General features: G+C 41.0%; 1 protein-coding gene across 1 annotated transcript; it reads left to right on the top strand.

Moving 5' to 3' along the window:
- The first annotated feature begins 10,690 nt into the window (after nucleotides 1-10,690).
- LOC113780243 lies at nucleotides 10,691-12,663 on the top strand. Its single transcript, XM_027326052.1, has 2 exons — nucleotides 10,691-11,070; nucleotides 11,862-12,663. The coding sequence occupies exons 1-2, from the start codon at nucleotides 10,691-10,693 to the stop codon at nucleotides 12,661-12,663; spliced, it is 1,182 nt and encodes a 393-aa protein (XP_027181853.1).
- The last annotated feature ends 1,551 nt before the right edge of the window (nucleotides 12,664-14,214 follow it).

The raw sequence follows: 14,214 nt of genomic DNA, 5'->3' as shown, positions 1-14,214 counted from the left end.
AGGATTACGATGTAGAAGGACAATGTTGTAACCTAACTCTATAAGCAAGTGCTCAAGTCATTCTTTTGTGGTCATAAAAGGGAAAAAAGGAGAAAAAATAAAACAATAATTAATATGGATGGGGCACTTTTGCATAAAACATAAAGCAGGGTAGCCAAGTGTCTATTTATCGAGGTGAGAGGGGTAAAGTGCAACTAAGGGTAAAATTCAAGGGAGTTTAGTTCTTTTAACCCTAAATGTTATTTTTATCGCCAAAATGCTTGTACTATCTTTCAAGAGGCAAGGACAGCTTGAATGGTACTTGGGAATCAAGTGTAAGTGAGAGATTTTGGGTTTGAATCCGTTCATCAATATGAAATCTTATGCAGGTGTTATTGAGAATAATCCTCGTAGAAAAAAAAAATCTATTCATCAATATGAAATCTTTTTTTTTTTATGAAATATATATTTATTTATTTTAAGAAAATTTTGACAGAATTTCCCCTTATAAATGGACGAAACTTCCTGCCAACAAACCCAAATTCAAGAAAAATATCACATAGAGTATCACATATGATAGGGTATAATTTGTTAGTAATTTTATTATTAATTTCCCCTTTTATTCCTGACAAATATTGTGTTAATTGCTGACATTTACTTATATTTGGTACCATGACTTAATTTCAGGAATGAAGCAGAAAACCATAAAAAAGGAAGGACTTTATGGAAAATAGGGAGACTTCTAAGGGCTTCAATTCTTGGGCCCTTGAATTGGTGGGGGACCACAAGCTAGTGGAAAGCATCTAGTCATTTGGGCTCTTAAAAGAAAGTTACGGGAAAGAGACTTGGAACAAGAAGTACTTGGAGGGCTTTGTCCACATGTGTGGGGACCACCTAGATAGCCTTTAGTCATCTTCCTCTTGTTGCTTAAATAGGGATAACGTAGAGTAGCAGGGATACCGAGGGCTTTAGTTTTAGTTTTTTAGTTTAGTTCTAGTTTCCTTTCTTTGGACTGGCCTCTGACACACGCCAGGTGTTCGACAATATTCCCCAACGGGGAGATTTTCTCATGAGGCGTGGTTAAGCTTTTCTAGTCAAGGGGACAACTGACGATTTGGTTCGACAATTACTGTGAGATCGAATTTATTTTAATTGCTTCCTTAATTTATTGGTATTTATATGTTTCCTGCTTTTAATTGCTATGGCCTTGTGTATGATTGATTAGTGCGCAATAATTAATTATTCATATAGGCTATTTTTGCTAAATAGGGGTAATTGAATCCGTAATTGTTCGTTATCTCTACCTCAGTAGCAACTGGCGTAATTGGGTTTATGTCAGGGGAGCATATGATCTAATTTAAACAAACCCTCGTAGCGTGTTTGTTGGTTAGGATTGGGCCTTTCTAATTATTAATGCAATCTAGAAATTAAATCCTACGGTCGTACCTAGGGTTATTTTTGGGTTAGAGAAATAGCTAACGGTCGTACCTTAGCTATCGAGAAATTAAGGAAGGGTTGGTTGTTTATCGCGTGCATGACAACTATAACTAATCTATTGCTAAATGTTGGAATTATTTCTGCATCAATGATCAGTGCATGAACCATTTCTGATGTGTACCCTTGGCTAGAGTTTCCCCAATCATTTCTTTTAATTAATTATTTTCTGCAGTTAATTTATTTAGTTAGCATTTAATCCAAAACCCCCCATACTTTGGACTCTAGAAGAAACGAATTATCCCCAGTCCCTGTGGATTCGACCCTACTCACCGCTATATACAAAATCTGTATTTTTCTCGAGTAGGTATTTATTATTGCACAGGTTCGGCACCTGTCAATTTTTGGCGCCGTTGCCGGGGACTGGTGTCAGATTAATTTGTTTCTTTTTTTAGTTCACCTTGTTTTCATTTTCAATTTATTTATTTTTTTTTATGGCTGCTAACATTCCATATTTTGATAATAGACTGGACTTTGTTCCTGAATGGGGTTATGAGACTCACGTGTTTCCTAATGATCAATGGGATAGTGCAAATTGTGGAACTTATTTTGACTCAGGTTATTCAACTGACACATGCCCCGCATTTCAAGATAATCTAAGTGCTCCAATTGATACTTTTGGAGATTTTCCACCCCAATATCAAATGCAGTATGACCCTTATACAAACGGGTATGATCAAGGATGGTGGGATAATTCCAATTTTGATTATGCGACCGGGCCAATGGATTTTCAACAGCAAGAGTCTCAACAACCATCGTCCTTGTCAGGTATGTCTTTTCAGGAATTGGGTGAATTATTTATTAATACATACCGATTCCAACAGGAGACACAAATGAGGAATGAGATGATGAAGGATCCAATGAGTTATCTGGCAGATCAACTATGTCTATTGATATCCAGAATGAATCGATTGGCTTCTCAAATGGAAGAATTGTCCTCGGAAATCATTGTTGATTTTGAAGAAAATGAGAGTGCAATTTGCTTGACTAGTGATGAGGAGATGCAAGAGTGTCAAAATGAAAAATCTACAGATGCAGTTGAAAAAGAAGCCGAAAAGGAAGAAATGGAATCCCAACCGCAACCCATTCAAGTGAATGAATCCAATGAACAATCTCCAAATGCGGTGACATCTTCTCCACTCCTTAATCAATATTTTCCTGACTCCTATTCTTCAATTCCTGTTACTGAAATTGATTTTATTATACCAGAAAATTTGAAATTTCATGACAGGAATAAATTAAGAGTGGCAATGGAAAAATATCTTGAACCGAAGAATGCATGTGATGGAGGAGTGAATGGAGAATGCAAATTATCGTTGACTTGTTTAGCACCATTTACTAGTCCATGGAAGCCCGCAATTCGTGTGCTCAAGGATTACTCCATCTATGAGGGTTACCAGGATCACATTGAAGATGAACCATTGAAGCGAGCCACAAGATTTTATCCTCCATGAACAATCATAGCATGTCTAGCCAAAGACATTAAAGAAAGACGCTTTTTGGGAGGCAACCCAAATATTGATTTTATTATTTTTCGTTGTTCATTTCTTTCGTTTTTCGTTTCTCGATTGAGTAGTAATCGGTCTTCATGTTTTTCTCCACAGTGGCAGGAAGTGCAATCTTGGCGTGCCCACGCGGTGTTTGTGTCTCTTGAGGTCAGAGGACGAAGGCTAATCTTGGCGTGCCCACGCGGTGTTTGACGACCCAAACCATGGGTTAAAAAAATTTTTTTTTTTTTTTCATTTCCAGTTTTGGTATTCAAAAATCGAATTTTCCAATTTCAATTCAATTTTTACAAAAAAAAAAAAAAAAAAAAAAAAAAATTCTTTCTTTTCTTCTTTCTTCCTTCCTTCTTCCCCGCTTCCCCTGCTTTCCCCTTTTCCTTCTTTTCCTCCGACCGAAGCCCTACCGCCGCTGACCCAGCTCCACCGCTGCCTCCAGTTCGCTCCTCTCTCACTCTCGCGACCACCAGCCCTTCAGCACTCCATCCGCCGCCGCCCAAACCCAACGCTGCCGCGCCCTCGCGCGCAGCCTCCCCTAGCTCTCCTCCACTCTGCCCGAGCGCCGCTCCTCCCTCGCGAGCCCTTCAGCAGCCATCGCGCAGTCCTCGCGTGCAGCCCTCTCGATCTGCTCCAGCTTGCAGCCCGCCGTCTTCATCAGCCGCATGGCCGCAGCTGCGCCACCAACTCTCCACCAGCTCGGGCGCCGCCAGGAGCTGCCGCGAGTTATCCCTACCGCTCACCAGCCTCTCTCCACTTCACCCACAGCCCATGGCCATGCCTGCCTCCCTACTGCGCGCCTCCACCTCAGGCCGTTCACCCACAGCTCGCCGAGCTCCACCTGGCGCGATCTTCTCTCTCTCCCATCCTCAGCTCACGCCGCCGCCAGATTTACTCTCTCCACCACCACACGAGAGCTCTTCCTGCTTCACTCCTGAACAGTAGCGCCGCCACAGCCCTCGGCCAGACCCTCCAGCGCGCGAACTAACTAGCTAGCAACTCCCAGCTCTTCTTCCAGCGCCGCCACAGCTGCCGACAGAGACCAAGGGTGCCGCCCCTCCAGCGCTCGACTGTCTACCCTTCGCCCGTGACCTCGCCGCTGCTGCCTGAAGCTCCAACAGCCCTTCACCTGCGCGCTCCAGCCCACCAGTTCGCCCCAGCTGCCGCCAAGAGCTCTGCCGATCTGTTCCACCTGCGCGCGCCGCACGACTCTCGCGCGCCACCACCATCCCTTCAAGTCCACGAAGCCCACAGCCCACGGCCTGCAGTCAAGCGCGTGCAACCTCAGCCTGCGCCGCCAAAGCCAGGGCCAAATCTTCACTCGCGCGGCCTTCTCCCTTTCCCTGCCTCCCCTCGCGGTCACCACCAACTCCATTGCCGCACGTCGCCACCTGTCATCAATTGACAGGTGGAGGTATTGTTTGCCCTTCCCCCTTCGCAATTTCTAGAAACTAATTGCTAGAATTGATTCGCGATTGGGATAATTTTCTTGATTTATCATCTGCTGATTTATTTGGGGTTTCTCCTGCACATTTTGGGGTTGGTTTTCTGTGAGGGCGTTTCGAGCAGTTAAATTCATTGGGTAATTTCTGCGGAATCAGTTTGGACGGAATTAAGTTTGATTGTTGCTATCTGTGGGGGTGTTTTCTGCTATTTATTGAATTGATGGGCTGACTTGTTGTTGTGCTTGACTACGTTGGGACCCTAATTGCTTAGTGCCTATAATTGATGCTTTGTTGAGACGTTTGTCTCAACCTTGGGTGCCTACAGTGTGCATTTTGATTGGTTGGGTTTGTTATTGAATTTAATTTTTTTCCCTGTGACTCACCAGTGGTACTGGTTGAGATCTTTTACCCATTGTTATTGCTGCTGTTGCTGGCCGTTTGATTTCATCCCTTCTTGTATATGCACCAGTGGTACTGGTCGCGGTGATTGCTTGAAATTCTTGAAATTTGATCAAATAATGTTCGATTGTTGCTGGAATTTAAATTGGGTCATTGGCTGTCAATTTGAAACCAGTTGTTGAGATCTTGGCTGAATTCGTGTCCAATTGGTGCAATTTGTTATTTTAATTAGCACTAGCACCACTCTTAGTTGTTCGGTTTGTTGTTTTGGTGCATTGTTGGGAGCTGTGTTCTGGTATTGTGGGGTACCTACATCTTTGGAGCAGTTGTTGCACTTTGGACGGCCTTAATTCTGAATTTGACTACATGGGGTCCTTAAGTACTTATTGATTGCATTTGCTATAAGTATTGGGGTCTGATTTAATCTGTGGGTGATTGAATTGTGCATTTTGTTCATGGGGTTGGCTTTTCAATTCTTATTGCTTTGAATTTCCTGTTTCCATTATTTGTTGGCCATTGTTCTCTCTTGTCAAGTGGAGTGATCTTTAGAACCAATGGTGAGGCCATGGTCATCTTCTAGGTCTAGGACACCTAGAACCTCACATGGCGCAGAATTTGGTAGCATCTATGCACCATGCAGGTCTTGCTCCTCAGTTCCCGCCCGATCCGCCCCTATTTTGACGACTTCAGGGAAGTTCCGTTGCCCTTCGCCTTGCTATTACTATTTATTTATCACATTGAGGGCAATGAGTGAATTAGGTGTGGGGGGAATGGTCAGTTTGGGTGCTACATGTTTCCAGTTTTTCATTTTTGGGGTGTTTTTCCTATGTTTTTAGTTTAAGTGTTTTCTGTTTTAGGTGTTGCTCCTTTATCCCTTTTGGGTGATTTTCCCTTGCTTCTATATTGGTGAATATTTTTTGCAGCTCACTTTTTCTTGTTAGTTGTGGTTTGTACTATGAGTTGAGTTACAGTGGCAAGTAAAAGCATGCTTTCTTGGTGAATACTTTGAGTTTAACGACGTGGTGCAATTTATGGCTAACTTGTTTAGGCAATATAAATATTTTGCTGGCACTGTTGTGTAGTTTGGTCTCCTGTTTACCTTAGTTCTCCATATTTGGGACATGACGCAGGCTATGATCAGTAATTACTTGATATTTTGGTGTTTATTGGTGAATAATGTATGGCTATACTCCGCTAGTGTCGCCACCCAGTAACCGGGAGTCTTCACCACAAGTGTCGGCTCTCGCGTTAAAAAGTGGCGATATCTATGAGTAAGTGGTCCTGGAGCTGTGAAAAGTTGAGTAACTGGGCTCTTTCATCTAAAAATGTCAGAGTTCACGTCAAAAGACTTGAATAGCTTGGGACTCAGCCTTATTCGTGTAAAAAAAAAAAAAAAAAAAAAAAGAGGAAAAAAAAAGAGAAGGAAACAAAACAGAAAAGAAAGAAAAAAAAAAGACAATCAGATGTGGAGAATATGTGAGTTCATGATCATGTTAGCCTGCCGATCCTTGGTTCGTATTGTTGAGATTTTGGTTGCCAGTGGACTTAATTATTGACTGTTGCTAGATAGTATTTGGATTCCCTAAGCGAAGTAGCCATGAATTGGACAGGTCTATGAATTTAGGAGCTAACCGGGAGAGACATGTCTTGACACTTAGTCACTAGATCTTGATTCTGGGTATAAGCACAGCTGGCTATGATAATGAGAAAGCTAGCCATTGTTGAGTTGGATTTTTCCCATGCTTGAGGGCAAGCATGATTCAGGTGTGGGGGGAATTGATAGGGTATAATTTGTTAGTAATTTTATTATTAATTTCCCCTTTTATTCCTGACAAATATTGTGTTAATTGCTGACATTTACTTATATTTGGTACCATGACTTAATTTCAGGAATGAAGCAGAAAACCATAAAAAAGGAAGGACTTTATGGAAAATAGGGAGACTTCTAAGGGCTTCAATTCTTGGGCCCTTGAATTGGTGGGGGACCACAAGCTAGTGGAAAGCATCTAGTCATTTGGGCTCTTAAAAGAAAGTTACGGGAAAGAGACTTGGAACAAGAAGTACTTGGAGGGCTTTGTCCACATGTGTGGGGACCACCTAGATAGCCTTTAGTCATCTTCCTCTTGTTGCTTAAATAGGGATAACGTAGAGTAGCAGGGATACCGAGGGCTTTAGTTTTAGTTTTTTAGTTTAGTTCTAGTTTCCTTTCTTTGGACTGGCCTCTGACACACGCCAGGTGTTCGACAATATTCCCCAACGGGGAGATTTTCTCATGAGGCGTGGTTAAGCTTTTCTAGTCAAGGGGACAACTGACGATTTGGTTCGACAATTACTGTGAGATCGAATTTATTTTAATTGCTTCCTTAATTTATTGGTATTTATATGTTTCCTGCTTTTAATTGCTATGGCCTTGTGTATGATTGATTAGTGCGCAATAATTAATTATTCATATAGGCTATTTTTGCTAAATAGGGGTAATTGAATCCGTAATTGTTCGTTATCTCTACCTCAGTAGCAACTGGCGTAATTGGGTTTATGTCAGGGGAGCATATGATCTAATTTAAACAAACCCTCGTAGCGTGTTTGTTGGTTAGGATTGGGCCTTTCTAATTATTAATGCAATCTAGAAATTAAATCCTACGGTCGTACCTAGGGTTATTTTTGGGTTAGAGAAATAGCTAACGGTCGTACCTTAGCTATCGAGAAATTAAGGAAGGGTTGGTTGTTTATCGCGTGCATGACAACTATAACTAATCTATTGCTAAATGTTGGAATTATTTCTGCATCAATGATCAGTGCATGAACCATTTCTGATGTGTACCCTTGGCTAGAGTTTCCCCAATCATTTCTTTTAATTAATTATTTTCTGCAGTTAATTTATTTAGTTAGCATTTAATCCAAAACCCCCCATACTTTGGACTCTAGAAGAAACGAATTATCCCCAGTCCCTGTGGATTCGACCCTACTCACCGCTATATACAAAATCTGTATTTTTCTCGAGTAGGTATTTATTATTGCACAGGTTCGGCACCTGTCAACATATGTTAAAATTCGCGATTCCTCTCCACTATTTGCAAGACGTTGAGCAGGTATATCTAACCCTTCGAAAGCTCGGAAGACCCATCCGATCAAGCACTAGGTCAGCTCTAACCAAGCCCGGCAGATCGCAGAAAGATTCATATGTCAAGGTACTACCCGAGTCCACTCCAATGTTTGCAAGACGATTGGCAGGTTTATTAGCTTCACGAAAGCAGTGAGACACTACATGAAAGTAGCCTCTATCCTCCAATAAATCCTGTAGCTCCCTTCGCAACCTCCATGGACACTGTACCATCCCCTGAATGATCTGAACCAATCCCAAAGAATCAGACTCTATGTGCAAGTTCACATACCCTCGAGAAATAGTTAGCCTAACACCAAATATAAGAGCTTTCAATTGTGCATGTAAGCTGGTCGTCTCTCCAAAGTAGCACGCATATCCTAATATGAACCTGCCCTCCGAGCACCGGAGTACGCCCCCACCACCACTCTCTCCTGGGTTACCCCTCGCGCAACCATCAGAGTTCAGTTTGACCACATGAGTCAACGGACGGTTCCAATGAACCACCAAGGTTGTGTACTCTCTTCTCAGACCAGCCACCAAACCTAACAAGCTTGGCCAATCAGGTACAACGGGAATGGAGCCCTTAAATTGCAATTGCATAATGTCCGTGAGTTCAACAAAAATATTTCCATGCACCTGTGGCACCGGCAACAGTTTCCCTTTGAATAAAAATGTGTTCCGCATCTTCCATAGATTCCAACAGATTAAGGACGGCAGGAGACGAAGTAGGTACTGGAGATATGGATTCCGAGCAGGCTGCAGCCACCAACTAACCACCTTATGTCGTATTGTAAAGGCCGACCCAAACCTACCAATCAACCCTTCGAAAAACCCCCAAATGCTCCTTGCCACCTCCCCAGTGCAGAAGATATGATCAATAGTTTCTGGACATGGGTAAAGGCAGCAAAAACAGTGAGAGGGACCCAATATGCCAAGCCTATGCAATCTGTCCATCACCGGCAGTCGACCGCCTATCAATCTTAACATGAAGAAAGAAATCTTGAGTGGCAAACCCTTAATCCAGAGCCTCGAGTAGAGCCAGGAGCTATTGCCACCTCCCCGAGCAATTTGATAGGCTGACGCTAATAAGAAATCACCTGATATACTTGGAGCCCAAACCATAGTGTCCTCCTGATCCAGAGAAGGCGGCGAAACTTTAAAAATTTGACCCACACATCCGCTAGGAAGCACCGCGCCCAACCGCTGAGCATTCCAGTCACCCTGACCAACAAAATCTGAGACTGCACATTCCTGAAAATTATCCACTTGCCGACATAAAGGCCCCGTTCCCAACCAATTATCATGCCAAAAACTAATAGCGCCCCTAGCCAAAACCCACCTGATATGCTGCTCAGCCATCCCTTGGATAGCCACCATTCGCTTCCAAGTCCAAGAATCACCGGGAGAAGTATCAGCAAAACAAGGATGCAGATTGGGGCAGTATTTGCAATGCATAAACTCAGCCCACAAAGACTGCCTCATTCGGAAACATCAATATGAAATCTTATGCAGCGGTTATTGAGAATAATCCTCATAGAATATGATAGCCTAATTAAGACCAATAATTTTTTCAATCCCAAATAAGAAGTATGGCATGAACAATTTTGTATGGTTAGAACAATTTTATTATTTACCTATCAAATTACAGTAATGCAGTTAAACTATACGCAGCTGCATGATGATCAAATTTCAGTATTAGAGCAGTTCACAAAGAAGTAATACTAGTGTTGAAAATTCGCCAAGCTTAGATGTAGTATTATCTTTTTTTTTTTTGGATAAATTAGATCTAGTATTATCTAGTGACGGATTATCCGGAGAATTAGTCAATTAACATCCTAATTTGTAAACCCACAAATTAAAAATATTTACAGATATTTCACCATTAAGAATAAGTCAACTAACAGCCTAAACTATAAGCCCACAAATTAAAAACATTTACAGATATTTCACCATTACAAGGAAAAAGGATTAAGATACAGAAGGCAATTTTATACATGCAAGTGCGTACATCATTCTTTTAGGTTAAAAAGGAAAATGGAATGGCAACTGCCTAAATATTATTGTAATTGCCCCAAGAATGAGGGATTCTAAATTCAAATTTCTCCGTTCCTCTTTGCTTCTTAAGTTCCATTGTTTCCCTCGAATTTTTTTTTTTTTGAATTGTCATTGTGATTGCCAAATGATTACACTGTCTATATTTAAATACAAGAATGAAAAGCATTTTCACCGCAGCCTCCAAGTTGGACGCATTCAATCAATTTAAAACGAAGCGTAGGTAGTAGAACTTTTCAGTTCATCTGTTCAATCAATTTATAATCATACTGTGACTATTGAGAATAATCCTAGTAGATGCATTAATACTTAGTAATATGATATCCCAATTAAGAATAATAAATTTTCAATCCAGATTAAGTACTATAACTAGAATAATGTTTCCTTTTCCTGTCAAGTTACATTTCATGTAATTAATTCATAAACAGCTGTATATATAAGATCAATTAATTTCAGTTTTGAAGCAGTTCAAGACAAAGTAATCCACCTTGTGTTGAAGGTCTACTGCGTCAAGCTTAGATGTGGTAGATGGATTATTCGAAGAATTAGTCAATACAGCCCACAAATTTTTATACTGACATTTGTGCGTTGATTCTACGGCTAACTGCTAATTCAAAGATTTTGATTCCCCTTGTCTGGTTCTTGTCTGAATTTTTCCATCCAATCTTTCAAGAAGATACCATACCACAATTACAAAATTGCTTCAAAGATTCAAGTATATGGAGGAAGAGGAAATTCAACATTTCAGTCATGATGAGCACCCTCTGATCACGATTGAATTGCAGAAAAACAATGATAATGGCGATGGAGATGATAAGAAAGTAGAAATCTGCTACGGGTGTCAAAAACAAATTTTGGAGCCCACAGCATATTGTTGCTTCAGCTGCAATTTCTTTCTCCACAAACCATGTGCAGAAATTCCTTTGCAGATTACTCATCCGATGCATCCCCAGCATCCATTAGTGCTCCATAGGGAGCCACCTTATTCTTCTGGTAGTTGTACTTGTGATGCTTGTGGCCAAAAGGGTTGGAAGTTTTTCGCCTACAGTTGTTCCTTGTGCAAATTTGATCTCGATATATCGTGTGCTTCTCAAGACCGGTCAGGCAATATTGATTGAGTCCTCATTATTGATTGCGTTTTATGTTTTTGGTAATTTAATTTGTTGTATTCTTACTTCTTACTAGAATTCATTGTCATTTTTTTCACCTCTTTTTTTTTGGGGCCATTGGGGTAACATAAAGTAAGCGGCCCTAAAAGATCTCTAAATTTCAATTTGCCCCATTTTTATTTCAAATTGCAATATTTAACCCCTCTTTAACTTTTAAATTTGATGAATCCAACATAGTTTGCCAATTATTCGTCAATAACTTTATCTGAACTGGTCTTTGTTACCGATGTTAGTACCCGGGTCAAATTTACTTATACTGGCTTCACCCTATTTAAGCTTGACTACCTCCAATAGCTATAGAAATAAGTGCACTTTTTTTGTGAGATTTTTTAATGAAAAAAAAGTTAATAAAGATGTTAATTTCAAATTTCATTTTTTGGCAGCACGTTCTAGTTTAATTTTTTTCGTACTAGTTTAATTGACATAAATGGCAGAAAATTCACGAAATGAAGGGCACTTGAATCACATTAGAAGTTAAAGGGGGTTAATTATGTGATGTAGTCAAAAGAATAAGAGATGCAAATTGGCATAAGGAGAAAGTTGAGGGCTTAAACTGTATTTTACCCTTATTTATTCATTAACTATTCGTGCCCGTATTTATCTATTTATTCATTATGTTATGTGTTCTTTTTTCTTTTCTCTTTTATTTGGTGGCCCTTTTCCCTAAAAAGATAAAAGTGGCATCATATCATTCTGATTTTTGAATTTTCTTTTCTTGTAGGTTTGCTAGAGAAGGACAATCAGATTTGGGAGATCCAGGCAGAAATTTGGTCAAACTGCCCTCCAATGGTGCAGCCCAAAACTTGATCAAACTTTCTCTTCTTCACTGCAGCATTACTAGCAGTCTCAGAAAAATTAATACCGAAGAAAAGATAGTAGTATCTACGCACAATCACCCACTTGTTCCATCCAAGATGATGCTAACCAAGCATGAGATTAATAGTGCTACTGCTGATCAAGAAGAAGCAATACTATCAATTTGTGACTGGTGTATTGAGCCTATTCTCTTGTCTGATCCTCACTATGCTTGCGCCGAGGGCGATTACTTTCTCCATAAGACTTGTTATCAATTCCCTGATGAACTACAAACCCCAAAACATCCCGAGCATTTGCTTACACCGATGACAGTATTGGCTGTTGCTGGCAACTTTAGGTGTCATGCCTATCTAAAGGAGGGAAGTTGTCTCTACTATGAATGCAAATCCTGTAAATTCTACATTTGTATCAAGTGCGTGAGTGCGAGCTTGACATCAGCTGTTTTGCACAATTCTCATAAGCATCTCTTAACTCAGGTTGAAAACACAAATCGGATAACGTGCAATGCCTGTGGCTTTGACAGAGGTAGTTTTGGATTTGGTTGTGAAGATTGCCATTTTTATTTGGACTACGAGTGTGCCCTGATGCCACCTACAGCCAAACAGAAATGGGACGAGCATATGCTCGTGTTATCTATTAGTGTATCTACTTGGTGGCTGGGCAGTTTCGGGTATCTTGTGTTTATAGTATCTATCTATATTTGGTAGTTTTGGTAATTGCACATAATTAGGTAAATTGGGGCTGAAGTCACGGGAGTCTGGGGTGCACATTGTACTTGTATATATAGAGCAGATGACAATGAGAAAACAAGGAAAAATTTTTCCCAATTCTTCTGGTTTTACATGGTATCAGAGCCTTCTGGCTCTGAAAACAATACCGAACCCCTAGACTATAAATCCTAGGACGATGACAGATCAAAAAGCTTCAAGTTTGAAGACCAATTCGCCGTTCTTATTGAGCGCGAATGACAACCCAGGCAATTTAATTACGCAGACACAATTCAAAGGACCAAACTATGAAGAATGGGCTAAGGCCATGAGGATTTCGTTGAGGGCAAAGAAGAAACAAGGTTTCATTGATGGCACCATTAAGGAGCCGAACCAGAACTCAGATGAAATTGATGATTGGTGGACAGTGAACTCCATGATTGTGTCATGGATTTTTAACACCATCGAACCAGGCTTGCGTTCCACAATTTCATACAAGGAAACAGCAAAGGAATTATGGGATGATATCCAGCAGCGATTCTCTGTTCGTAATGGCACGCGAGTTCATCAATTGAAAACGGAGATTGCAAATTGCAAACAAAACGGGGATTCGATCATGGCTTATTATGGTCGACTCAAGAAACTGTGGGATGATTTGAATGATTACGATCCTATGCCTACTTGTTCTTGTAATGGATGCAAGTGTAACTTCGCTACACAGCTTCAACAGCGTCAAGAGGAAGAGCGGGTGCATCAATTCCTCATGGGGCTTGATGAATCATCTTATAGTAATGTTCGTTCCAACATCATCGCTTCAGACCCTCTTCCAAACCTTCATAGGGTTTATTCTCAGGTTACGGAGCAAGAACAAGTGCAAGTAATGACGCGAGCAGCTCCCAATCGGTCTGATCCGGTGAGCTTTGCCATGAAAACAATCAGCTCAAGCCCTCGGAATTCAGGAGGGGACCGAAAAGACGATGGAGTAGTTTGCTCTCACTGCCAGAAACCGGGACATAACATGGACACATGTTTTCACCTTCATGGCTATCCCGGCTGGTGGCCAGGAAATTCGACTCAAGGAAAAGGCAAAGGACGTGGTAACCAAGGGCGTGGTCGTGGTGGAGTAGCACGGGTTCATGTTGCAAAAAGGGGCAGTACAGGCGGCTGCTAATGTTTCCCATGGGAGACCACTTGATGATTCTGATAAAGCTGGATTGGAGAACTTGAGCAAAGCTGATTGGGAGACTTTGAAGTCTCTCTGGAACACTCACACGAATAATACATCAGTTGCTCAACCAAGGCTTAATGGTAAGGCATATTTACAATGGTTGTTCGACAAAGATGCTTCGCATCATATGACGGGAGAGGAAACTGCATTTGTAGAGCTTCAAGGAATACCTCATTGTCCCGTGAAAATGCCAAACGGTGAATATGTTATGGCAACAGGAGAAGGAACAGTTCTTGTAGGAAAATTATCTCTCAAGGGTGTTTTATATGTTCCTGAAATACGATGCAATTTGATATCTGTTTCAAAATTAGCCCGTGACAAAG

The sequence above is a fragment of the Coffea eugenioides genome, chromosome 8, assembly GCF_003713205.1.
Source record: "Coffea eugenioides isolate CCC68of chromosome 8, Ceug_1.0, whole genome shotgun sequence".
In the NCBI taxonomy this organism is placed as follows: domain Eukaryota; kingdom Viridiplantae; phylum Streptophyta; class Magnoliopsida; order Gentianales; family Rubiaceae; genus Coffea; species Coffea eugenioides.
The sequence above is the reverse complement of the archived record's forward strand: the minus strand, read 5'-3'. Positions and strand labels throughout refer to the sequence as shown.

What these genes read in the sequence shown, in the direction of transcription:
- LOC113780243 (XM_027326052.1), top strand. Translation starts at nt 10,691, where the DNA reads ATGGAGGAAGAGGAAATTCAACATTTCAGTCATGATGAGCACCCTCTG. An exon ending in TCGTGTGCTTCTCAAGACCG is followed by an intron (nt 11,071 to 11,861) that starts GTCAGGCAATAT and finishes CTTTTCTTGTAG; the next exon opens with GTTTGCTAGAGAAGGACAAT.